The 25,297-nt window shown below is 44.9% G+C and overlaps 1 protein-coding gene across 1 annotated transcript in view; it reads right to left on the reverse strand.

The window, feature by feature from the left end:
* DYRK4 (dual specificity tyrosine phosphorylation regulated kinase 4) overlaps window positions 1-22,049 on the reverse strand; it is a 42,955-nt gene extending 20,906 nt beyond the window's left edge. The window contains exons 1-6 of the mRNA XM_056862316.1: window positions 21,748-22,049; window positions 16,656-16,758; window positions 15,913-15,973; window positions 14,234-14,325; window positions 13,033-13,161; window positions 5,647-5,790 (exon numbers count right to left, since the gene is read on the reverse strand). Coding sequence (XP_056718294.1) covers window positions 5,647-5,790; window positions 13,033-13,161; window positions 14,234-14,325; window positions 15,913-15,973; window positions 16,656-16,758; window positions 21,748-22,049 — 831 coding nt within the window. The remainder of the gene's footprint in view (window positions 1-5,646; window positions 5,791-13,032; window positions 13,162-14,233; window positions 14,326-15,912; window positions 15,974-16,655; window positions 16,759-21,747) is intronic.
* Window positions 22,050-25,297: the final 3,248 nt, after the last annotated feature.

Raw genomic sequence — 25,297 nt, forward strand, 5'->3', positions numbered from 1 at the left:
CTCTCACAGTGAGCACTGCGAAGTAAGCCAATTGCAGAGTAGCATTTAAAGAGGCAAGACTTGATTTGAGTTTGGGAGCTGGCTGGTGCATAGATTCCCAACAGAAAGGTGTGAGTCCAGCCAGCAACAAACCTCAAGTAAAACTCCCATGCATAAATGACCTAAAAGTTGCTTGTTTGTTTCTTACTGCTAAAGCACCTGTGATGGCTAGAATCTGTACCTAAAAGAAGGAGATGGATCTTGCTCACGCGCTTAAGAGACTCTGGACACAAGAGAAAGCAAAGGGGGCTATTGTTTTAAAAGATGAAATCTGTAGTCATAACATGTAAGACGGCACCTCCCCTAATCACGAGACAAGACATTTTTCCCTTTAAGTATCCGCAGCTCATGCTTGCCCAAGAACAAACAGCAACCTCAGGTTCTTGCTGTGGGAATAATTTATTGTTTTAGACCTCTTGGGCTTTGTAGTTCCTGGCAAACTCAGTCTCTCTAGCCAACAAAAAGTACATAAGTACACGTCTGTGATAAGCCGATGTGTTTTAGTGGCCCTGATCTAGAGAAAGTAGATGAACTGCAAAAGGTGTGTGAGAGAGAGAATGAGAGAGAACAAGAGAACCCTTGGGATTATCAAATACAGAAGAGCTGCATCTTCTTGATAAGGCAAACAATGTTTCCCTGCAGGAGATATAAAGCAACCTTTGCTTTGACTAAGTGACAATATACTCAGAAACTTGTCAGGCACTTTCTGGGATGCATAAACAGGGTGGGGGGGTTCTTCTCATTTGGTCTGCCAGATCTGATGATGCCTTTCTGGTTTTTCCTCTCTATCTTGAAATTAACTGATGATGATGATGAAGAAGAAGAGTTGGTTTTTATACCCCGCTTTTCTCTACCGTTAAGGTGTCTCAAAGCAGCTTACAATCGCCTTCCTTTCCTCTTCTCACAACAGACACCTTGTGAGGTTAGGTGGGGCTGAGAGTTCAGAGAGAACTGTGACTAGCCCAAAGTCACCCAGCAGGCTTCATGTGGAGGAGCGGGGAATCAAACCCAGTTCTCCTGATTAGGGTCCGCTGCTCATGAGGAGGAGTGGGGAATCAAACCTGGAAATCAGTGAGTCAACTCAGGATCAAACTCAAGAGGTAGTTTGTGGCCTTGGAAAGAGCCAAAGGGTCCCAGCGGGTGAGCTACACTCATCACTATCTTAGACCAGATCCAAACTGAGCAGGCTTGGCAGCTCTGCTGGTATTGGAGGTCCACTTGGCTCATCTTGTTCCTGGCTGCCCTCCATGACAGCAGCTTGCCAGAAAAATTCCCTGAAACATACAGGGCGAGTCCGCCTCTGATCGATTCCACGTTAACACAGCGAACACAATTTGAAACTCATTGGGGAAGAAAAACTGATAGAGTGCTGTGACTTGGAATGGGGAAACAGTGTGGAAAGAAAGGTTTCAGCACCCCCCTTTTCTTTCCCTACCAACTTCCTTCCCTAAATTCCCCCTACAGAAGGGGCTTGGGTTTTGTTTTTAAAAGGCATCAGGGTAATGTTAGGTGGACTTGCATGTAACTCGTTTTTTGAACCTGAGGTGCCATAAATCCCATGGATTTCAATGACTGCCATGGATTTCAATGACTGCAGACAGAACTGATAATGCTGCTGAAAGCAAAGAGCAAAAAGCCAAACATCTCCTCCTCTCTTCTGTACCTTAATGCAACACCTATGATGTAGCAATGTCACATCATAAATGCCTTGCTTTCTGTTGCTGATACATTGCGGTGGCAATGGAGCTCCCATAGGCCAGCCTTCCCTGCATTTTCCCTGCCACTGTGCCCTGGCAGGGGCCTTTTCCCCCCATGCCACCAACTTTTTCAGGTTTTTTTTGGGGGGGGGGTTACTCAGCAATTGATAGGGTTGCCAGGTCCCTCTTCACCACCTGCGGGAGGTTTTTGGGGTGGAGCCTGAGGAGGGTGGGGTTTGGGGAGGGACTTCAATGCCATAGAGTCCAATTGCCAAAGCAGCTATTTTCTCCAGGGGAACTGGTCTCTATCGTCTGGAGATCAGTTGTAATAGCAGATCTCCAGCTACTACCTGGAGGTTGGCAACCCCATCCACAACCCAGTAACCTCATGTCCTCTGTTTTGCCTTATTCTATATTAATAAAGGAGACAGAGATGCAAGCAGGACTGCCGCTTTTCAGTGGCAGCTGTATATTGACTATAATATAATAGTTAGATCCTGGTTGAAACAGGGAATAAAGGAGGTTACCGCGACCATGCATAAATGACCTTACAGAGCTTAATCATGAAACTGTGTTTTCCAGTCATCCCAAACAGAGACTCAGCTGCCATCTCAGGAGAGATGCTCGCTGCTGCCTGCGCACTTGATCTTTCCTGTCAGCCAGCAGTTGGATTGGCGGGCAACTGCCTGCCACTCCAAACGAGACCTGGCAACCCTATTGGTAACTAAGGTGGCCAACCTCCAGGTGGTGGCCGGAGATCTCCTGCTATTACAACTGATCTCCAGCTAGGGTTGCCAGGTCCCTCTTCGCCACTGGTGGGAGGTTTCTGAAGGGATGTCATGTTGATGAGGGAACTAGCTTGTTCTCTGTTGCTCCAGAGACTGGGACACGGAGTAATGGATTTAAACTAAGAGAAAAGCGATTCCACCTAAACAGTAGGAAGAACTTTCTGGCGGTGAGGGCTGTTCGACAGTGGAATGAGCTGCCTCGGAGGGTGGTGGAGTCCCTGTCTTTGAAGGTCTTTAAGCAGAGGCTGGATGGCCATCTGTCGAGAGTGCTTTGATTGTGGGATCCTGCATGGCAGGGGGTTGGACTGGATGGCCCTTGTGGTCTCTTCCAACCTTGTGAACTTGTAATGTTTTCAGGCTTTAAAGTTCAACTAACTTTCCCCATATCTGAGTCAATGGCTAGAAGACAGGCTTTAAAGTTCAACTAACTTTCCCCAGATCTGAGTCAATGGCTAGAAGACAATCATGAAAGACATATTTGTTTCCAAACATACGAGTATTGATATAACGTAAAACAATTATTCAAGCCACATTGATGCAGCTTAATAAACGTTAAGAGATTCGGTCAGCAGAACTCTAAAACATTACCAGCGAAAGTTTGGCTTCCCTGAGTAATCAGTCATTATTTTTGAACGCTACCAACCTCTCTCTGCAAATAAGACAGGGGGTCTTTAGCACAAGGCACTACAGATACCCCCCCCAAAAAAAAATCCTGCTAGTCTTTCAATGCACTAAATGGAGGAAGAACAGTGTAACATTCTTGGATCTGAATTTAACCCTGACATTGGCAGGCTACCTGCTATCCCAAGTATCCCAAAGGATTAGTTCCTCCCCTCCTCTCTATTTTTCTAGCATCACAAAACAATTTGAGAGGGAAACTGAGAGTCTCGGGCCATTTATGTAGGGCTGTTTTCCTGCAGTCAGCCCCGCCAGCTGCTTTGGGGCTTCCTTTTGATTATGCATGTCTTTCCCAACTGTCAGAGGTCGCTTCGTGCTCCCCGCGGGTTTTGCCCATGTTTTCCGGGATTCTGGCTAAAACAGCATCTGGAAAACATGGGCAAAATACATGGAATCCCGCGGGGAGAGGGAGGCGATCGCTGAAGGTCGGGAAAGACATGCACGATCAAAAGGAAGCCCCGAAGAAGTCAGCGGGGTGACTTGGAGGTAAAAAGCCCTGCATAAATGGCCTTAACCTCCTTCCAGTGCATACAGAAAATGTAGGAAAGGGGACATTTTGCTTCTCTGTGCATCAGGCCCTGGAGAAAAAGGCAGAAGCAACAGACCTTTGTGGCTTTTCCCAAATGCTAATGCAAAGTGGCTTCTAAGTCGCTGCATTTAATATGATTTGGCACTACAATATGGGGAGGGGGGAGGAAACTGGCATTTATCCACTTCTAAATATCCTGGTGAACTTTGAGGCTGCCCTTTTGTTCTGTTCCGCTAGTGGGGGCGTTCTCCTCCTGTACAAGGAGACTTCCTCAGATGCAAGAGGATCGAAAAAGTAAAGTACAACCATAAGAGGAACGGAGCCAAAGGACCCAGCCCAACACGATTCACTGAAGCAGTTCTTTAAGAAGAAGATGAGCTGGTTTTTATATGCCAACTTTCTCTACCAGTGAAGGGAGACTCAAACCGGCTTGCAATCACCTTCCCTTCCCCTCCCCTCCCCACAACACACACTCTGTGAGGTAGGTGGGGCTGAGAGAGCTCATAATAATATATAATAATTTATTTATATGGTCACTGACCAGCAAAAACAAACAACAACAGTCACAATAGATAATAAAAAACCACAACAGCTACTACTGCTACTACAATAATCTAAGCCTAAAAATAACAAATTACGTGTATGAATAAGATTTATATAAACATCATATAACTTGGCGAGACCCCCTTAATATTTTGAGTAATAAAGTATTTCTGTTAGTCTTATCCTGTCAGGGTACAACGTATTTTAATAGCTGCAGCACAGAATTTAGCAGTCAAGAGCATAAACTGTGATTTTTCATCAGTTGAGAGCTTTTTAGCCAGAAACTCATCTGGTTGGTCTGGGCAAGTGTTAAGCAAAGGGAAAAGACACCTTGTGCGGACTTCTTGGTAGAATGAGCAGCAGATCAAGACATGTTCTGAACTTTCTATATCCCCTGACCCACAAGGGCAAAGCCTTTCTGCTATAGCACTGGTTCCCAACCGAGGGTCCACGGACCCCCAGGGGTCCGCGAGAACTAAATTAAGGTCCGCGAAACAAAGTTATAAACCCATAATAAATTAATATTTTCAATTAAAAGTTCTCTATTATAAAAATATATATTCAAATATTATTCTAAGTTTAATGTTTAACTAACAGTTATGATTAAAGTTTATTTTCAAATTCTCTGAATTTTTATTTTGAACCTTGGGGTCCCTGCACCGAACAAAAAAGTCCTAGTGGTCCCTGGTCAAAAAAAGGTTGGGAACCACTGTGCTATAGGGACCTTCTTATATCTTCCCTCCAATACCACCGAAGGTAAGACTTGGCACCTAGCGGAGAGAGCTTTAACAAGGTCACCCAGCTGGCTTCGTGCCCAAGGTCACCCAGCTGGCTTCGTGCGTGGGAGTGGGGAAACCAACCCAGTTCACCAGATTAGCCTCCGCCGCTCATGTGGAGGAGAGGGGAATCAAACCTGGTTCTCCAGATCAGACTCCACCGCTCCAAACCACCACTCTTAACCACTACACGCTGGCTCTCTAAACCAAGTCTCTAATTTATTTAATTCCAGCGTCAGTTAATTGCATGTTTAAAAGAATCCAAATCAATTTCATTAGAGTTTGGGAAAGTAGTTGATAATTATCCTTTAGACATAAGCAAATCTTTTAAAGTCCCATTGCTTACAACAATTCATTCTGGGTGCTTTAAATGTTTGCTGATACATTTCCTTTTCCTGAGAGACTTGTCTTCCTTCTCCATCTCAGATTTCATAGGCTACTGTAACAATTAATGCAGAACTGATTTGCCTAAAAATATATCAGCTCAAATTTGCTTCTGACTATATGATACAGTGAAACAACATCCTCCTCATTAACCAATGTCCATGCACACATTTTGCAGGGGGGGAGAACACTGAAATTCCCACAAGAGTTACCTTCGGCTGAATTCTTCGGTTTCTTCTCACAGGCAAACAACAGACGCTGAAGAAACTGTGATCACAACAGTATGGGGTGCGTCTCTCACCCCCCATAATGACAGAGCTCCATGTTTTAGACCTGTCTCCATTAAAATGTTCACTCTGAAAAGTTAAATCCAACACCACTCTTTGTCTAATCCAAAGGCATCAAAAGTGGGATTGCCTCTACAAATACTACACGCATGTGGTCTTCGACCATTTTCACAGAGAAGTTAACATTCCAGTTTTGATACACCTCTTAAGATTGCAGCAGCAGCAGCAGCAAAGCTACATGTGAAATGAGCACATTTGCTGACGTGCTAAATTCTTTGAGGAATTAATTGGTAACACAACACAATTCACCAGTGAGGCTCGTTTCTGTAAAGCTGTCTCCTGAGGAACAAAGTGTACAGTTCTGAAAGAGAGAAAGAAGAGGAAGGAGAGAGACATTCTCCTCCTTTAAGATCTACAGCATTTTGACTAAGGGCCAGCCAGATTACATGATACCACCGACAGGGGTTGGGTCACAGGGGCACGACCCAACTCGCAGTCAAGTGTACTTCGGGGAACTCAAGTAGCACTTGGGGCTGCAAGGGGGGCATGCAATCTTTGCTGATTGCCCCCTCCTACTGCAGACCACCAACTCCCTCCATCCTGTTCCTGGGGACCCCCATTCCCTAAGAGCAGCATTTCGGACTTTACTGTGGAAGGGAAGGCAAGGAAGTCCTATTCCAGTGGTGGCAATCCCTTCTGTCAGTGAAGATTTGCAGCCGGATTCCAAGACTCGTTTTATATCCCTGACTCCCCTGTTAAATCTGCCTTCTCCTAATTTGAGGCCATTTCAAATGTGTGAAGGTGGAGCTCCCACACAGGGTTACTAATAGGGCTGCCAGGTGCCTCTTCACCACCGACAGGAGGTTTTGGGGGTGGAGCCTGAGGAGGGTGGGGTTTGGGGAGGGAGGGACTTCAATGCCATAGAGTCCGATTGCCAAAGCAGCTATTTTCTCCAGGGGAACTGATCTCTATTGGCTGGTGATAGGGTTTCCAACCTCCAGGTAGTAGCGGGAGATCCCTTGCTATTACAACTGATCTCCAGCTGATAGAGATCAGTTCACCTGGAGAAAATGGCTGCTTTGGCAATTGGACTCTATGGCATTGAAGCCCCTCCCATCCCCAAACCCTGCCCTCCTCAGGCTCCGCCCCAAAAACCTCCCGCTGGTGGGAAAGAGGGACCTGGCAACCCTAGCTGGAGATCAGTTGTAATATCAGGAGATCTCCAGCCACCACCTGGAGGATGGCCACCCCAGTGACCAATAGGGTTGCCAGGTCGTTTGGAATGGCAGGCAGTTGCCCACCAATCCATCTGCTGGCTGACAGGAAAGATCAAGTTCACAGGCAGCAGCGAGCAATGTGATCGAATCACCTCCAGTTTACTTCCGGAACAGTGCAGCATGACGAGATGATTACCACTCAAATGGGGGGTTGAGTCGTAAGTCATCCCATTGTGCTGCGGTGCTTCCGCAAGTAAACCAGAAGTGACGGGATTGCGTAGCTCGGTGGCCGCGCACATGTGATCCCCACCTCCAAAATCTCCCGCTGAAGGAGAGGGGCGACCTGGCAACCTTAGTTGCTAACCTCCCAGTAGGGCCTGGAGATCTCCCGGAATTACAACTGCTCTCCAGCGATCAGTTCCCCAATAGGAAATGGCAGATTCAGTGGGTGGATTCTATGGCATTATACCCCCCCCCAAACCCCATCCTCCCCAGGCGTCACCCTAACATTTCCAGGATTTTCCCAACTTGAAGTTGACAACGTTATTCCAACAGCAGGGCTATAGCCAGCATACTTCATTGGGGAGAGGTATTTTCAGGTGGACTTCAAAGAAATGAATGGAAAAATCACTAATTTCCTCACCAACAAACTTCTGTGTGTGTGTGTGTGTGTGTAAAAGCTTCTTATCAGCTCCAAGAGTATGTGCATCCTAGTGTCTGCAGAATAAGCTAAAAATTGAGGTTTTCCTCATAGGTCACTCTGTTGTAAAGTAGCATGGTACACTGGTGGTACTGCATAAATAGCAAGCTAGCTACGTTTAAGGTAACTCCTCTGTATGATACAGTATACCATTGTTTAGGCAAATGGCACCAGGGCCCATGGTGCTTTACACAGCAGCATGAACAAAAGATGGAGCCCTGTCCCAAAGATCTGACATAACAAGCCTTCATTTTACCTAAGAACGATAACTGAAGGCTTGAAGGAAATGAAAGGGTGGTTTGAACAGGAAAGAGGCTTTCTTTTGGTCGAAGGTGAGGATCAAGAGGTGAAGCCCATGAGGCTTTGGAAGACTGAGGGACAACTGGCAGCACAAATGTTTTGGCAGGCATCACTCAGGTCCAGGCATAAGGGGCATTAAGGGAGAACAGGCAAAACGTAAGAAGCCTTTGGTCTGCTCAGGACAGTTGAGTTGGCTAGGTGAAGGTCTCAGGCAGGACCGTATCACTATGGCCATTTATGCAGGGCTGTTTCCCCGTAGTCACCCCCAACGGTTGCTTCGGGGCTTCGTTTTGATTGTTCATGCCTTTCCCGACCGTCAGAGGTTGCCTCGCTCTCCCCGCGCCTTTCCATGCATTTTGCCCATGTTTTCCAGATGCTGTTTTAGCCGGAATCCAGAAAACGTGGGCAAAATGACTGGAAACGCGTGGGGAGAGCGAGGCGAACTCTGGCGGTCGGGAAAGGCATGCAAAATCAAAAGGAAGCCCTGAAGCAGTTGGTGGGGTGACCGGGAGGAAAACAGCCCTGCATAAATGGCCTATATTGGGGGGATTTTAAGTTTTTAAAAACTGAATTTTCATCACCCATGTAAGCGTGCAAGGTAGACATAACTGGAACTATTGGGACTTTGAACTTTCTCACATAGAAAGAACATTGGTGGTATTGCTATACAAACATAAAAGCAATCCAAGTAAAGCCAGGGAACAAAACAACATATGACTTCAGGGTAGATCATTAGTGCTTCCTCTTACCCCAATATTTTAGCCTTTTCTTGTAGCGTTTTTCAAAGGTCAAAGAAACGTGAAAGTTTTGTTGTTATTTTTTTTCCTTCAAGTTATAACCAAATAAATAATTTCACAACATTCTTGACACTTCTCCAACTATCTTCCACTCAGGGGCTGTTAATTCCTTTGTATTGGGTGTGACTGGGTTATACTATAACTCCTGCTGCAATGCAGAGATGCAGCAGAATTCTCTACCCTCAAAGAAAGTGCAAATGTAGAAACAAAGGCTGCAGGCTGAGGGAGAGTAATTCTCATGCATGCTTTAAAGGTCATCCTTTTTAGCACAGGCATAAAAGTATGTCTCTATTTTAATTCCTTTAAAAAGTTGCCTGGACTTATCAGAAGTTTGGATCCACTGGCCTAGTCCAATATATGCTTCCATACGCATCCAGCTGCGTCCAACATCAATTTGCCAAAAGAAAAGAAAAATCACTCTTAGGTTTCCTCTGTTTTCTGATGGGTAAAGATCAACAGCTGAACCGTCTACTGACCCACCAGTATTTTGCTTCACCAAGAGGAACAAAATACTTCAGTTATTTCAGCAATATTACCTACAAATTACCTTGTAAGCTAGATTTGAAAAACGAGAAGCAGCCAGTGTAATTTTTCATGTTGTAACAGTTAAAAAGCCCAGCCTTCCTTTCCTGAAAGGATTCGTCAAAGCAATAGTTCTCCCTTCCTTTTGTGGATCTTCCTTTTTAACAATTTCACTAGGATGCTTCAGAGGGTCTCTTCACCAGGAAAGAGCAGTCAAGAGAGCAGGACGAGACCCCTCATTCTACAACTTGGTTTTCACTGCCACAGCATGAACTGGCTCTCGCACCATAGCAGTTAATGCCACACCTTTACTGTGCTCCTTTCCCCCGCTAGCCTTTCAACTCCCCTTACTGTAGTGGGAAAAAAGACTAGAAACATTCCTGTTCTCAGATCCTGGACTAGGGTTGCCAGGTGCCCGCTAGTGGCGGGCAACCCCCCGGCAATTTCCCCCTCTGCAGCCGACCACCTGAGGGTTGACGGGCAGATGTGCACACGTGCGTGCATACCGCGCGAGTCACTTCCGGTTTAGAACCGGAAGTTCTGCCTCGCAAGGGGCCTTTTACCTCTTAGTTTGAGTGGTAAAGGGCCGCTTTACCACTCAAACTAAGGGGTAAAGGCCCTTTGCGATGCGGCACTTCCGGTTCTAAACTGGAAGTGACACACGCACTTTACGAGAACAGCCTCCCGCCGGAGGAGGGAAGGGACCTGGCTACCCTATCCTGGACCCACAAATGGCCTTACAACGCAACTTTAAAGAGCTACCATGTGCTAACAGGGACTGTAATGTATATGGTCTCCCACAAAGAAGGGTGCATCAACCAGGCCTCAGTAACAGACCAACTTGTTTATTCAGCCATTTGGAACAAGACCTTACAGAGAGTGAGAACTCTATCACTCTCTCTGGTCAACCAACAAATCACACCTCTAATATACTCTGTATATTACAGGAGCATCTGTGTCTGTAAAGGTAAAGGTAGTCCCCTGTGCAAGGACATGACCATTACTGACTTGGGTTGCCAAGTCCTTCCTCTAAATTGGTGGGAAGTTTTAGAGAGCGGGGCTGGGGTGGCCGTGCGCAAGCGATGACATAATTTCTGCTTCCAGAAGCGCCGCATTGCCGCGGCCCATTTAGCACTCATACCCCCCAATTTGGGGGGTTTGAGCGCTAAAGCAGCTGCAGCGATGCTGTGCTTCCGGGGGTAAACCCGGAAGTGGCATGATCGCGTGCAGCCAGGGTTCCAGAACGGCTGGGTGGATTGGCAGGCAATTGCCCGCCAAAACCACCCACCTGGCAACCCTATTACTGACCCACATTACATCATGACATTTACTAGGCAGACTATGTTTACAGGTTGGTTTGGCATTGCCTTCCCCAGTCATCTACACTTCACCCCCAGCAAGCCGGTTACTCATTTTACTGCCCTCAGAAGGATGGAAGGCTGAGTCAACTTTGAGCCATGAGGATCAAACTCAGGTCATGAGTAGAGCTTTTGACTGCATACCACTCTGCGCCACAGGGCTCCTCGTCTGTTTCTGTACCAACTTTTAAACGGTGTTTAAATTAGATATATACGTGGACAAGCCCTTTCACCCAGAGAGAACAGAGTGAGATCTGCTCTCTCAGGAAAGCTCTATAATGAGGCAAGATATTGCCTCAGGCAATAACCCAAAGGGTGGCAGCCTCCACTACCACCATCCTGCCTTTGCTACCGCCTTCCTTTGCCCACTCCCCCCCCCAGGAGGCAGAACAGAATGTTTCTTCCCTCTTTGTTCCACAAGCATCTTGAACTACTGTACAGCTAGGTATGAACACACAATAAAGATTCCCAAACATGAGATGCAAGAGTTCAGGAAATGCTGCTGGGCATGCTTGGCTTGCCGCACTGTGTTTCAAGACACCAGGGAAATGAGGAGGGAAACAGCATTCACTGCTTCGGCTCCAGGGTAGGAGAGAGGTAGGGTTGCCAGCTCCAGGTTGGGAAATACCTGGAGATTCGGGGGGTGGGGGGTGAGGAGGGCAGGGTTTGGAGAGGGGAGGACTTCAATGCCATAGAGTCCAATTGCCAAAGCGGCCATTTTCTCCAAGGGAACTGATCTCTGTCGACTGGAGATCAGTTGTAATAGCAGGAGATCGCCAGCCACCACCTGGAGGTTACTAAGGAAACAAGAGACCTATGCTGAAATAGTGTAGACTAATGAAAAAAGCAGCCCGAGGCTCAAATATACAAATGAAACAGCAAGATTAACTATTGGAGTAATGATTGTATTTTCTCAAGCAATTAGCAAATGCAACTCCAAAGGGAAGCAAACTATATATACTGGCATGTTGCTGGACACACCTGCCAGAAAAAACAAAGCTGCCATGCAGGGCTTAAGGCAATAAATGCTAACTTGAAACAATTAACTGATAACAGCTTCAATTGGGCTTGTAATTTATGAGCTGCCGTGCAGGGCTTAAGGCAATAAATAATATGACTTGTGACAATTAACTAAGAAATAGCCTCACCGGGCTGACAATTAATAATAAAACTAAAGCATTAGCAAAAATGGTAACCCCGCAAGGAAACAAATATGTGCAAAGAGAAAACTGCCACGCAGGGCTTAAGACGAATATCAGCCACATAGGGATTTCAACAGGCTAAAATAGGCTAAAAAAGCCTCTTCAACATGTGCAGGACACGCTGTGCAATCACATAAAGCACCAAGAAGTAAGTGACATTCTTCAAACACCATTCAGTAGCAAGTTCAATGTGTATATCACAGACTGTGCAGTCATATTAAACATCAAGAGATAAGCAGGATTCTTCAAACAGCAACCAGTAGCAAGTACATGCGTGTTTTGGTCCAAGACCTTCATCAGCTTGCCAGCAAAACGGAAGGTGCTGTCAGACAGTCATGCAGAGAATACATGAGCATTTCAACTCCATAGAAGCAAGTCATGTGACACCAGATAATAACTTGCTACTGAATGCTGTTTGAAGAACGTCGCTTACTTCTTGGTGCTTTATGTGATTGCACAGCGTGTGCTGCACATGTTGAAGAGGCTTTTTTAGCCTATTGAAAGCCCTATGTGGCTGATATTCGTCTTACGCCCTGCGTGGAAGTTTTCTCTTTGCACATATTTGTTTCCCTGCAGGGTGACCTTTTTTGCTAATTCTTTGGTTTTATTATTAATTGTCAGCCCATTGAGGCTATTTCTTAGTTAATTGTCACAAGTCATATTATTTATGGCCTTAAGTCCTGCAGGGTTACCTTTTTTGCTAATGCTTTAGTTTTATTATTAATTGTCAGCCCGGTTAGGCTATTTCTTAGTTAATTGTCACAAGTCATATTATTTATGGCCTTAAGCCCTGCAGCCTTGCACGGCAGCTCATAAATTACAAGCCCGGTTGAAGCTGTTATCAGTTAATTGTTTCAAGTTAGCATTTATTGCCTTAAGCCCTGCGTGGCAGCTTTGTTTTTTCTGGTGGGTGTGTCCAGCAACACGCCAGTATATATAGTTTGCTTCCCTTTTGAGTTGCATTTGCTAATTGTTTGAGAAAATACAATCATTACACCACCTGGAGGTTGGCAACCCTAGAGAGAAGTGCTGGGCAGCCTCAGGCAGTGACCCCATTAAACTGCCATTGGGTGCAGCCCCATGCTTTTGGGGAGCAAATAAGTAGCCGTATGGGCACAGGCAATTATTTGGGCCTTTCCTACCCTATCAGCACCTCACTGATACAACTAAAGAGTACAACTAAAAATAACGGTAAATGCTTAATGCTCCTCTCACCTGCTGATTCCAGTCTTTGTGATATGTCAGTCCTTTTTTGAACTTGTGAGTCAGGGTTGTGTTTTCTTGAGGAACGAGCAGAGGGACTTCACGTTGTCTTTGGGCTGTAGGTTTGGGCTCAGGTAGAGACTGCAAAGAGCAAGCCAAAATATTTTGAGACTTAAAATCTCTTCTCTCTATAGCTTCTAATCTGTATCTCTCTGTGTATGACGTTAACCCGTAGAAATTGGCGAGATTTTGTAACTGTGAAGAAGGTGGCCTCTCATATATATATATAGGGAATACTGAAAATCACTTAGTTGGAATGCAGTGGATATGGATAACTATAATATGTCCTTTCCCTAGATTTAACAGCCATTCATCTACCCTTTCACACTTTAATAAAGGGGAAATGAGATTTAATTTTTCCTTGACACTATAAAGAGAAAAGTTGCCACATCTCTCACACAATTGGCCAATCTACTTGACAGCAGATAATGCAGTATCAGCTTCTTAGAAAATGTCTTCAATTGTTTTACAAGACAAGCAGTAAAACAAAGAATTAAAGACACTGAAAGGCAATCTGATCTAGCTAGAGCGCCTTTTTTTAGGGCATCTGCCAAAACCAAATACATCCCTTGCCCAGCAACATACCTTTCGACATTAGAAGGAAATACAACTAGGAGGGCATTTACACTAGCCTGATGCTCGGCTATGCCCTCCGCAGTACTAGAAGGAAAATTCCAAAAAATCCCCCTCTCACAAAGGCTTTGCCCCTGCAACAGTGGGGAACCAGAAACATCGGAACATGTCCTCCTTAGGTGTAGCTACTATAAGGAGGACAGGGAGATGATTCTTGGCCCTCTTTTAAGAAAGAGTACTGGTTATCCTGAAGCTGTTAGAGTTGACATCCTTCTTAAGGATGAATTTTCTCAGGTAATAAAGTTAGTGGCCAAGTTATGTAGAATAGTCGTTAATCATAGGAAACCTAAATGTAAACAGGAATGAAAAGTTGTAGAGTGGAGTGATCGCTTACGGTAAGTTGTATTGTTGGCCAGTTGTTTTAACGAGGGTAACATTTTGTATAGTGTTTTAATTAAAATGTATTGTTTTATACTGCCGCTCTAGGTAGGGCAATGTTCCTGTAAATATTTTATGTTTGGTCAAAGGACCATAATAAACAATTTATATATATAGGGATAACTATAATATGATTGCTTACCAAAGGTAGCTGAGTGTAACTTGATTCATTTGAGGCTTGCTCTCCCTTAGATTTGTTTGCTGAGTGATTTATGTCTCCTTTAGGAGTTTTTCCTGTTTGGAAGAAGAGAGGCTGAGGGTATATCCACACTACAAACTTACATCAGTTTTAGACCAGTTTAGCTATCATGGCATCCCACAAAGTAGGGAACAGCTAGCACGTGCACTACTTCATTCTTTAGATGGCTTTGAACTTTTTAAAAAGGGTGGGTCAGATAAATTCATGGAAGAATTAGCTACAGCATCTAACTGAAAGTGAAGTGCTCAGAGGCAGCAAACCTCTGAATCCCAGTAACTTTGGTGCAAACCACTGAGGTTTTGGTACAAACCACTGAGGAAATGGTTTCTGGACTGTGCCCTTTGTTGTGGCTATCCCAGATAGCCACTATTGGAAAGCAGATGCTGGACTAAAGGAAACCTTTGGTCATACCCAGAATGGTTACTTTTGTTGTTATGCTTCAGAAAAGTGGAACAAGGACCAGAAATATATGTTGGCTAACACACTGAGCACCGCAATTAAGTGGGTACCACCTAACTTCCAGCTTAGGTAGAACATGCACTCAGGCACAACGGAGAGTGCCAATATTTATATTCAGTATCTGTAGTGTTGCTGATTTCAGTGATGGCCAAAATAAAACACCCACACACAAAATTAAAAGGTGGAATCTCTGTTTCTTGCCATTTGCCTTTTTCTTATGAATGAAACCGTTGGCAAAATGTTTACAACACCTTCCCAAAATTTTGGTAAGCACATCAGGGACTAAATGAAAATTTCTTCCGAGGCTGGGCCTGTTTCACAAGCGATCGTTTAGGCACCTCTACCCTAAAGAATTCTGTAGTTTGGTGAGCGCGCCAAGAATTTTCTTGTAGAGATCTCTTGCCCCATCACAGAACTACAGTTCCCAAGATCCACTAGAGAAAGGGAATGGAATACCAGTTTAAATATTGACACACTGCGTCAGAGAGGGTTGCTGCCGGTTGCAGCAAAAACTAGAGTCTGGTGACATTTTTAGTTAACAGAGGCATTAAAAAGCATTTAAAAAGCATCTGGCAAACACCGGCAAAACACATGGGGAGAGCGAGGTGATCTCTGATGGGCGGAAAAGGCATGCATAATCAAAAGGAAGCCCCGAAGCAGTCGGCAGGGGTGATCGCAGAGAAATGTCCCTTCATAAAAGGCCATAGACTCCACAGATGTTCCTTGACAAGATGTGGTTTCTGAACTAGGCTCATCCTGCCCGGATGTATTTCCAAAGAACAGAAGACTGAACCCCTAGTACTTATGTGACTTTAAGAACTCTGGTCACTGGTCCACAAGGCATGGAACAATACTGATTTTTCATGTTAAGCTAAGAACATAAGAGCAGCCCCGCTGGATCAAACCAGTGCCTCATCTAGTTCATCATCTTTTCTGACAAGATGGCCAGCCAGTTACTCTGGAGGTCCAACAAAAGAGTGTAGAGGCCAAAGCCTTCCCCCGATGTTGCTTCCTGGCACTGGTATTCAGGGGTTTATTACCTCTGGATGTGGAGGTTCTCTTTAGTCACCATGGCTAGTAGCCACTGATGCTAATTTTACAAAAGTTACCTATAATATACCTATAAAAGTAGAACAGGCTTGTAATATAAACATTTTGCTTACCGCAAGAATCAGGTTGATCTGAGCCAATTCTAATTTTCTCTACAGCACTCAGTTCCCTTTCCTATGGAAAAGGACAGAAGGAAGGAGAGAAGCACAGGATGCTTCTGATAAATATACTCTGGAAACGGGAATCAAGTACAGTGAGAGTGCCGGAGCAGCAGTTTCCAAAGCGCTATTGTCGGGAAGGAAACAGGTTCCTTATTGAGCTTTTCAACATCTACATAGTTTCAGGTGTGTAGCTGTGTTGGTCTGCAGTAAAAGATCAAGATTTGAGTCCAAGAGCACTTTAAAAATCAACGACATGTCCAGAGTCTAAGCTCCCTCCTGCTGCTGAGCGAGGTCTTCTGGGGACAATGGACCGAAGAGTCAACAAGCAGATAAATAGGATTGCCAGCCTCCAGGTACTAGCTGGAGATCTCCTGCTATTACAACTGATCTCCAGCCGACAGAGATGAGTTCACCTGGAGAAAATGGCTGCTTTGACCATTGGACTCTATGGCATTCACGTCCCTCCTTTTCCCAAACCCCTCCCTCCTCCCCAAAAACCTCCTGCCAGTGGCAAAGAGGGACCTGGCAACCCAGCAGATAAAGCAGGGAACAGGCTAACCACCCCCAGACTAGAAATTTACTTTTAATAACCCTATTCCGATTTCTAAGCAGCCACAAGCCTCACCATCATCATATCCTGTACTACAAGTGGGAAATGACAAGCATGCACCTGCCTTTAAATAACTTTTGCTTACCTTTTGAAGTATTGCATTTGGTTTTTCACCAGGCTTCACTATAACAGGGAAAGCACTCGATCTGGCTTTTCTTATTTTCTCAGGTTTGATGGCAATTTTTTTCCTAGGGAATTACAACAGAGAAACACGCATGGAGAAAACATTACCTGTACAAATTGATAACAAAGTCAATATATGCATGGGAAATTATTTGGGTCATTTTGCTTTTTATGATGCAGGGGGTGGGATTATCAGTGAAATGGCTCAAGATGGGGTTTGGTCATTATACGCTAAGTATATGCGTCCAGGAGGAGATTGTAGGAAGGATTATATGTACTTGCCTAATGGCTAGCAAAATCCCAAGGAAAAAAATGCGAGAATGAGGCATTGCTATTGTCAGGCACCTACATACCTACAGCAGGGCAATGGCGGGGGGTGGAGGGGTTTAGGAAAACAAAAACATCTGATGCAGGGTAGACAATCATTTCAGCACAAGTACCAAAAAAGCACATTATTACAAAGATCATAAAATCATAGACTCCTAGTTGGAAGGGATCTCCAGGGTCATCTAGTCCAACCCCCTACACAATGCAGGAAATTCACAACTAACCCAACTCCAGTGACCCCTATTCCATGCCCAGAAGATGGCCAAAAAAAAAAAAAAAAAGCCCTCCAGGATCCCTGGCCAATCTGTACAGTTGCCAACTGCCAGGTAGCAGCAGGAGATACCCTGCTAATTCGACTGATCTCCAGCCAATAGAGATCAGATCACCTGGAGAAAACTGGCCATTTTGGCAATTGACCTTTCTGGCATTTAAGTCCCTCCCCTCCCCAAACCATGCCCTCCTCAGGCTCTGCCCCCAAAATCTCCCATAGGTGGCGAAGAGGGACCTGGCAACCCTATCAATCTGGCCTGGAGGAAAATTACTTCCTGACTCCAGAAAGGTGATTGGCATTACCCTGGGCATGTAAGAAAGGGCCATGAGAGCCAAACACTGATGCAACCCTTCCCGCCCTCCCTCTCATCATCTGCCTAAATTCACAGAATCAGTGTTGCTATCAGATGGCCATCTAGCCTCTTCTTAAAAACCTCCAAAGAAGGAGAGCCCACCACCTTGTTAGAGTACTGGGAAACAAAAAGGAGGGGCTTTGTGGAAAGATGAGGGTTATACTTGGCCAGACACACCTAGAGCTCCTGGGGTGCTGCCAGTGGTTCAATGGCTCATTTTGGACCTGCCTCGTGGCTGTGCTGCTCCAGGTAGGGTTGCCAGGTGCCTCTTCGCTATCGGCGGGAGGTTTTTGGGGTGGAGCCTTAGGAGGGCGGGGTTTGGGGAGGGGAGGGACTTCAATGCTGTAGAGTCCAATTGCCAAAGCAGACATTTTCTCCAAGTGAACTGATCTCTATCGGCTGGAGAGCAGTTGTAATAGTGGGAGATCTCCAGCTAGTACCTGGAGGTTGGCAACCCTAGCTCCAGGAGATGACAGCCTTAACACACGCCCATTGCCTTCCCCCACACTGCTAGTCCCAGTGGCGTCACCAGCAACTTGGTGGCTTGCCTTGGTTCCTTGGGAAAACAGGCTCTGCGTGCCACCATCCGGAACACATGCCCAGGGTTGCCTGCCCATCCTCTAACCATTATATTTTGCTCAGCATATTACCAAAGATACTCAATTTTCAGTCAAGCCGGGGTGTCATAGCGGTCTGTTGCAGCAGAACCAGAAAGGAGATTTGTGGTACCTTAAAGATTAACAGGTTTATAAGCTTTTAGGGGCTAAAGTGAAATCTCTGCCTGCAAAACATGCGGCAAGGGGGAAACTCTAAAGATAGGCACAGTGCCCATTCAGAATAACCATAACTGCTTGACTGCAGACTACGGATTGTGTGTTGTGCTTGGATTGTGTTGCGTCCTCTTATGAAAAAGCCATCAGTAGAACTTAGCATGATGGTCTTGTAGCAACAAATTATGTCAGTTCTGCACAGTAATAAAAATATTATTTGATGTATTATGCTACTTTAATATTTATACTGAAAAGTACTGTGGGCATGTAGTGAAAACGTCAAACCTAGAGCCTGACCAGAGAACGAAATCCCAATGAAGACAAGCATTTCAGGACCAGACAGGGCTGCCTCCAGTTTTTCCACCCTAATTGCCCTATCAAGCTCTGCTCACGACCTGAGTTCGATCCCGACAGAAGTTGGTTTCAGGTAGCCGGCTCAAGGTTGATTCCGCCTTCCATCCTTCCGAGGTGGGTAAAATGAGTACCCAGCTTGCCGGGGGTAAAGGGAAGATGACTGGGGAAGGCACTGGCAAACCAACCCAATAAACAAAGTCTGCCTAGGAAACGTCGGGATGTGACATCACCCCATGGGTCAGGAATGACCCGGTGCTTGCACAGGGGACCTTTACCTTTACTTGCCCTATCAGCACTGGAAGCAACTTCCAAAAGCCTAATAAAATCTTCCTCACTTAAAGGAACTCACACTTTGTGCTAAGGTCTCATATTCAAAGGCTGGGGGTTTATTTTCTCCATATTATGTATGAGCAAATTTCCCATTGAAGACAATGGACGTTGTGTACAGAGTATGACATCAGAGAAAACCATAACGTTCTGACATGGCCGGGGAGGGGGGAGGTCAGTGTTCCAGAACACATCCAACCGTACCTAGATACAGACTCGACTATCTGTGTTTTCCTTTAAACCTCTGCTATTAAGATAAATTCAATCCAGCATGGTGTAGTGGTTAAGAGCAATGGACTCTAACCTAAGTGGTGGTGAACTGGGTTGGTTTCCCCACTCCTCCACATGAAGTCTGCTGGGTAACCTTGGACTAGTCACAGTTCTCTTAGAGCTCTCTCAGACTCACCTACCTCACAAGGTGTCTGTTGTGGGGAGAGGAAGGGAAGGAGATCATAAGCCGGTTTGATTCTCCTTTAAAAAGGTAGAGAAAATCGATGTATAAAAACCAACTCTTCTTCTTCTTCTTCCATTTCTCCCCCTTCACCTCTTGCAATGATAAATCTGTAAGAACTAAACAACTTATATTTTGCTGCCCCAGAATCAGTCACCTGAGACCAGCCACCTCACCCAGTCTAAAAGCCGGGCATCCATTTCCTCCTTCTTACTAGGATCTATTGGAGACACCAAGAACTAATTGTTACTCTAATTTAGCAGATCAATTGAAGCTGTCTGTCAACTGAATAATACAGATGGTCTTTCCCCTGAAGACTGGACAAATTTGGAATTCTTTATTGTTTATTTAATTGACATTTTGGTACTGTTCAGAAAGGAAGAGCATCACTGTGTTTGGTTAACTGAATTCAGCTTGTCACACCTATTTCAAAAGGAAGCAAAATTAGATACAAACCATAAAAGTATTCTTTTGTGTGTGTGTGTTTTAAAAGAATGTTATGTAGGTGTATTTTCTACTCAAGAGAGAGGAATATGATAGATAATGTTTCCCCCTCAAAATAAGTAATGATAAATATATAAAATGAAAACATTTTTAAGCCAACCACAAGAATGCTCCGCACTTCCCATGAAAAGATGAATTACCCACTCCCAGCTCTTCTCTAGAATTGTGCAGTAAAAAAAAACTTTTAATTTCTCCTGTAAGTCTTCATTTCTCACTGCATGCACTTCTCATGTTTATTAATTCATTCCTTTTCATCATTCATTCTCATTAGCCATTGGATTCAATGAGACCCAGCCAGTCTTTTTTCCTGGTGTTTTTCATTTTATCAGCATGAATTTTTAGCTTTTCTAATATCCCTCTGGTGGATCAGGAGGAGGTGGTAGGAGAAATCTAAAAAGGCATCGACGCAAGCCGACTGCTACCTAAAGCTACTTCCACATGGAAGATTTGTTACACTCTGGCCCTCAAACTGGAAGAGTTTTTCAATGCAACATAACGTCATAATCCAAGTGTTTTCCTTCCGTGGTTTTGCCGGGTTTGCCCCCCCCCCCAAGTTCCCCAAACCTGCTTAACTGAAATCTTTCCTCAAAGAACAAAATCAAAGTGGTGTTTGTCCACTGGGTTTGTCAGGGAAGGTGTGGATTTCTGGACCTCATGCAGTTCACATCCCGCATCCAGTGCCGTTACCCCTTTGTATCCCCTTCAGCACACCATTTATCACTGAATACCCCTGGGTGGGGGGAGGGAGCAAGGTTTTGGCCCCTGTGTCCCTTCTAGTAGACCTTTCCAAGGGCATTTTGGTAGGTCACAGTGGGACTTAGAATAATGCAATCTAAATATAATCTACCAGGGATTAGGGTTGCCAGGTTCCCCCAGCTACCGGTAGGGATGGGGGGGGGGGGGTAGGCTTGCCAGATCCAGATTGGGAAACTCCTGGAGATTTGAGGGTGGAACCTGGGGAGGACAGGGATCTCAGTGGAGTACAATGCCATACAAGCCACCCTCCAAAGCATCCATTTTCTCCAGGAGAACTAATCTCTGTAGTCTGGAGATGAGCTGTAATTCCAGGGATCCCATCTGGAGGCTGGCATCCCTATCAGGGATGTTCTTAATAGGATGGGGGCAACTGAAACAAAGTTAATGAGACAGAGGACTCCGAAAAACTTCAGAGCTTATGAGTTCATCCATTTAGATGCTCTCATACTTCCTTCTATCCTTTCTGGGAATCTGAAATGTTGTTCTACTCCAAATTACCAAAAATGATTGAAAAACTAAATGTGAATGAGATTCTTCATTCATTTCACTTTGGGTTTTAAGGCTTTCCCCATCCATTTGTATTGTAGAGATACAATAAAGCAAAGGGGCTCACTGGTTTAATTTTATCTGACTTTCTGTCCAACAATCTTAAAAGTAGTTAAACAATAAAACAGTACCATTTGTAATGCCATTAACCATGACTGATTTTAAAAAAATAACTAAAAAACAACACGAGCTGTCAGACTTGATAAAACCAAGATTACAGCTGATTCATCTGGCTTAATGAGCAGGCCCTTCTTCTAATGGTTAATAGCCCTTAGCAGGAGCTCCAGCCTCCATCTCAAGGGTAGGGTGGAATCCTACAGGGAAAAGGCCTTCCCTGAGATACTCACGTTCCTTTGCCACAATCTGTAAGTAATGAATGATTGATGATTTCCCTACCTCAATAGAATTGGTTGAGATGTTATTAGCTGTGGAACCAAGGTGCTCATCTTGTTTTCTGAACATTCCTCCATGGATCTTAACACAGACAGAAATGTCTTCCATGAAATTTCTAGTGAATCACCTGTTTCTACAGCAGGAGCCCCAGAGAGACCTGGATTGCATGGTGAAGGACAAACCACAGGTCTCGAAGCGCCTGAACATGCGATTCTGTCTTGGAAATCGCCCGTCTCCAAGTTGTGCTCCGCACCAGGCTTCTGCTTGTTTTGCTCAAACAGTGAATGTTTCCTCTTTTGTGGCATTTCCCGCAACACTCAAGAAGAGTTCATCACAAGAACACCAAGCTCCACTGAGGCATAAACACGTCGGCTGCTGAGGAAGGCAACCAACCTGATATGTGAATAGATCACAGCAGTAACATCCTATTGTAATCTTTTGAGTTTGGCCAATTTTAATTTTTTTTCAGTATTTACAGCACCCAGACGCAACGATGGGACACCGTGGGTACATGATGGGCCAGTGGAACTTTACTGATGATGGCATCTATGATGCAACAGTGTCATGTATGAGAGATTGGAATGCCTGGAAATCTGTCAATCGAGCTTCACAGAAGAACCAACTTCCATCAACAGGGCCATATATATGTGTGTGTGTGCGCGCACGCGCAGCAGCAGCTTCAGCTCTGATCTTTTTGTGGAGGAATGCCCTCCACCCAAGAATTCACCCCAATATTTCAATCATTGTGACTGCTAGCACGACAGAGGGAGGCCAGATGAGCCAGCCTGCTCCAAGAACAGGGAACTTTGGGTGCTTACATACGTTAATGGCTGACTGAAGGAAGACGATGGTTTACCCATCTCTCACTATAGTAGAATATCACACTCAAAGGGACAGACAACTAAAAACCAAAGTATATTTTCTGGCTTCTGACCAGGAAAGTACAAACCATGAAGGATAAAATCTTAACCTGGGGCAGAGGGTGAGCCTATGGGCACCTTTGGAGTTCTGACCCATGGCAGTGGGCACACACAACCACAAAATGGTTGCCACAGTAGGCACAGCACAACCACAAAATGTCAGAGTGAGAGTATGTGTAACTCAAATAGTAAATCTTCATTTCATGAAGCTCTGTTCAACATGCCTTTTATTATTTTTTTGCAACACACAGCTTACCTTCAATCAGTGAAGATCCAAAACAATGTATTTAAAATTTTGCGCAACCAGTCAGATCTCCAATGGACAGTCATGAGCCCCACTGAGCAAAAACCCCATCTGGCCCCACCCACTTTCAAAAAAACACTTTGTGCCAGGGAAGGTGTAGATGGGCACCCTGGTACCCATGGACATACAGTTGCCAACTTCAGGTTGAAAAATTCCTGGAGATTTGGGGGCAGGCTTGGGGAAGGTAGAGTTTGGGGAAGAGGAGGCAGTTTGGCAGGGATATGATGCCATAGAATCTGCCTTCCAAGGCTGCCATTTTCTCCAGGGTAACTGAACTCTGTTGTCTGGAGATCAGCTGCAATTCTAGGAGAACTTCATCCCCATCTGGAGGGTGGCAAACCTATATGGGCACCACGTTGGGGACCCCCAACCTAGGAACTGCACCTTCTCCACATGGTGAGGGACAATGGGGAGAAGTCCCAGCAATGAGAACTAAGGTAATGTGAACTTTAAAGCACTGCAACGTCAAGTAGAACTAGTTTGTCCTACTTAAATATCATTTTGGATAAATACAGAGTGTAAGGAAAGGGAGTATTTTTCCACCTTTTCTTTATACCCTTGCTCAACCTGAATGTTTGAACAATACGTGTGTATTATTATTTTTCAATTATTACACTTCCTTAAATTTTGAATTATCACTGAAGACACACCATCAATTCAGTCTTGCTATCTGAACCAGCTCTTAGCCAGCGTGGTGTAGTGGTTAAGAACAGTGGACTCTGATCCAGAGAACTGGGTTTGATTCCCCACTCCTCCACATGAGTGTTGGACACTAATCTGGTAAACTGGGTTGGTTTCCCCACTCCTACACATGAAGCCAGCTGAGTGACCTTGGGCTAGTCACAGAAGCTCTCTCAGCCCCACCTACCTCACAGGGTGTTTGTTGTGGGGAGAGGAAGGGAAGGGGATTGTAAGCCACTTTGAGAATCCTTAAAGGTAGAGAAAAGCAGGGTATAAAAACTAACTTCTTTCAATAAGGTGGAGCAGTGGTTAGCTCGCCATGCCTAGCATGCTACAGCTTAAAATTGCAAAGCTGCAATAGAGATCACCCCATGCTATCCTGTAGGAGCTCGGCAGCACCTCTAGGCACATGACTCCGTTCAGCATGGAACACTCTCAGAGTTCCTGGAGGCAGCACTTGTCACTCTGTTTTTGACACCCCCAGGGAAGAAGGGGGAAGGGCCAGCATCAGCAAGTGGAGAATTGGGAGGACCGCTGGATTTTCTGAACTCCTGCGGACCAATTTGTAGGAACAGGAGGGGCTTGCAAACCTGCTCCTTCTCCCCTTTCCTACTGACCATCTGCAAAGGCTCCCACCTTCTCTGGGTCATGAGCCAGGCTCTCTGATAACTGATGCGAGACAACACGTGCAGCTAGTATTGGTGCCTACGATGAAATGAAAAGTGTATGTGAAGGCAACTGGACAAAATAGGTGCAATTAAGCCTTTCACAAAGTGGATTCTTATGTTCTTAAGCTCAGCCTTTAATGGAACGCCAGCCTCCCTCACACTTTTAAAATAATGTCAAAGACCAGAGTAGTAATAACGTTTTGGTTGTTCTAAATAACTTTTGGGTTTTTGTTTTGTTTCACATATGCCAGTTTGGGTACTTTTCTCAGAGACCTAACTGCACCCTGAACTTCAGTGCTTGAGGTGTTGACTTCTGTGAAACACAAAAGCCTTAGATCAGAAGTAGCTAAGCTTTGTGCTCTTTCTAAAACATATTTATTTTATAAAAGTCAGTGACACATTATATACATTCAACAAATACTTAAATTGCAGATGTCAACAGGAGTAATGCTTGCTGAGTTGCAATCAAGAACAGATTTGATAGCTTGAACTCCTATTGCATAAAAAAAGAGAATACCAGATTGTGATTTTTAAGACTGCTTTTAGTTAAATACCAAGATACGCAAATAAGCTTCATCATATATACTGAGCACCTGCAATGTTTAAAAATCATGAATTGGACCCGAATGTTGTCCTCAGCTGATGGAAGGCCCTTCTGTCAATGGAGGGGTGTGTGATTTTTCTCCAATTCCTCGCTCTTGCTGCAGATCCATAATTTTACCACCAATATTGTTCTTGAGAGTCAACTGCTGCCCAAGAACAGAATTCTGGGGGGCAGGAAAGTTCAGTTCCACCAGTGGAGCTCCACTGGTGCCACTCCTGGATCCAAACCATAGCCCTGTAGATGGATATTGCATGTCTTGAGGTATCTGTCCTGGCCTGCTGGCAGTGGCAACAATCGCAGTGACTTCCACAGGCCACAAGTGGCCGCCACCCACCCACAACAATGAGCAAATATGGCAACAATGTGAAAATTTCGG

This window comes from Euleptes europaea, chromosome 17 (assembly GCF_029931775.1).
Source record: "Euleptes europaea isolate rEulEur1 chromosome 17, rEulEur1.hap1, whole genome shotgun sequence".
NCBI classification, from domain to species: domain Eukaryota; kingdom Metazoa; phylum Chordata; class Lepidosauria; order Squamata; family Sphaerodactylidae; genus Euleptes; species Euleptes europaea.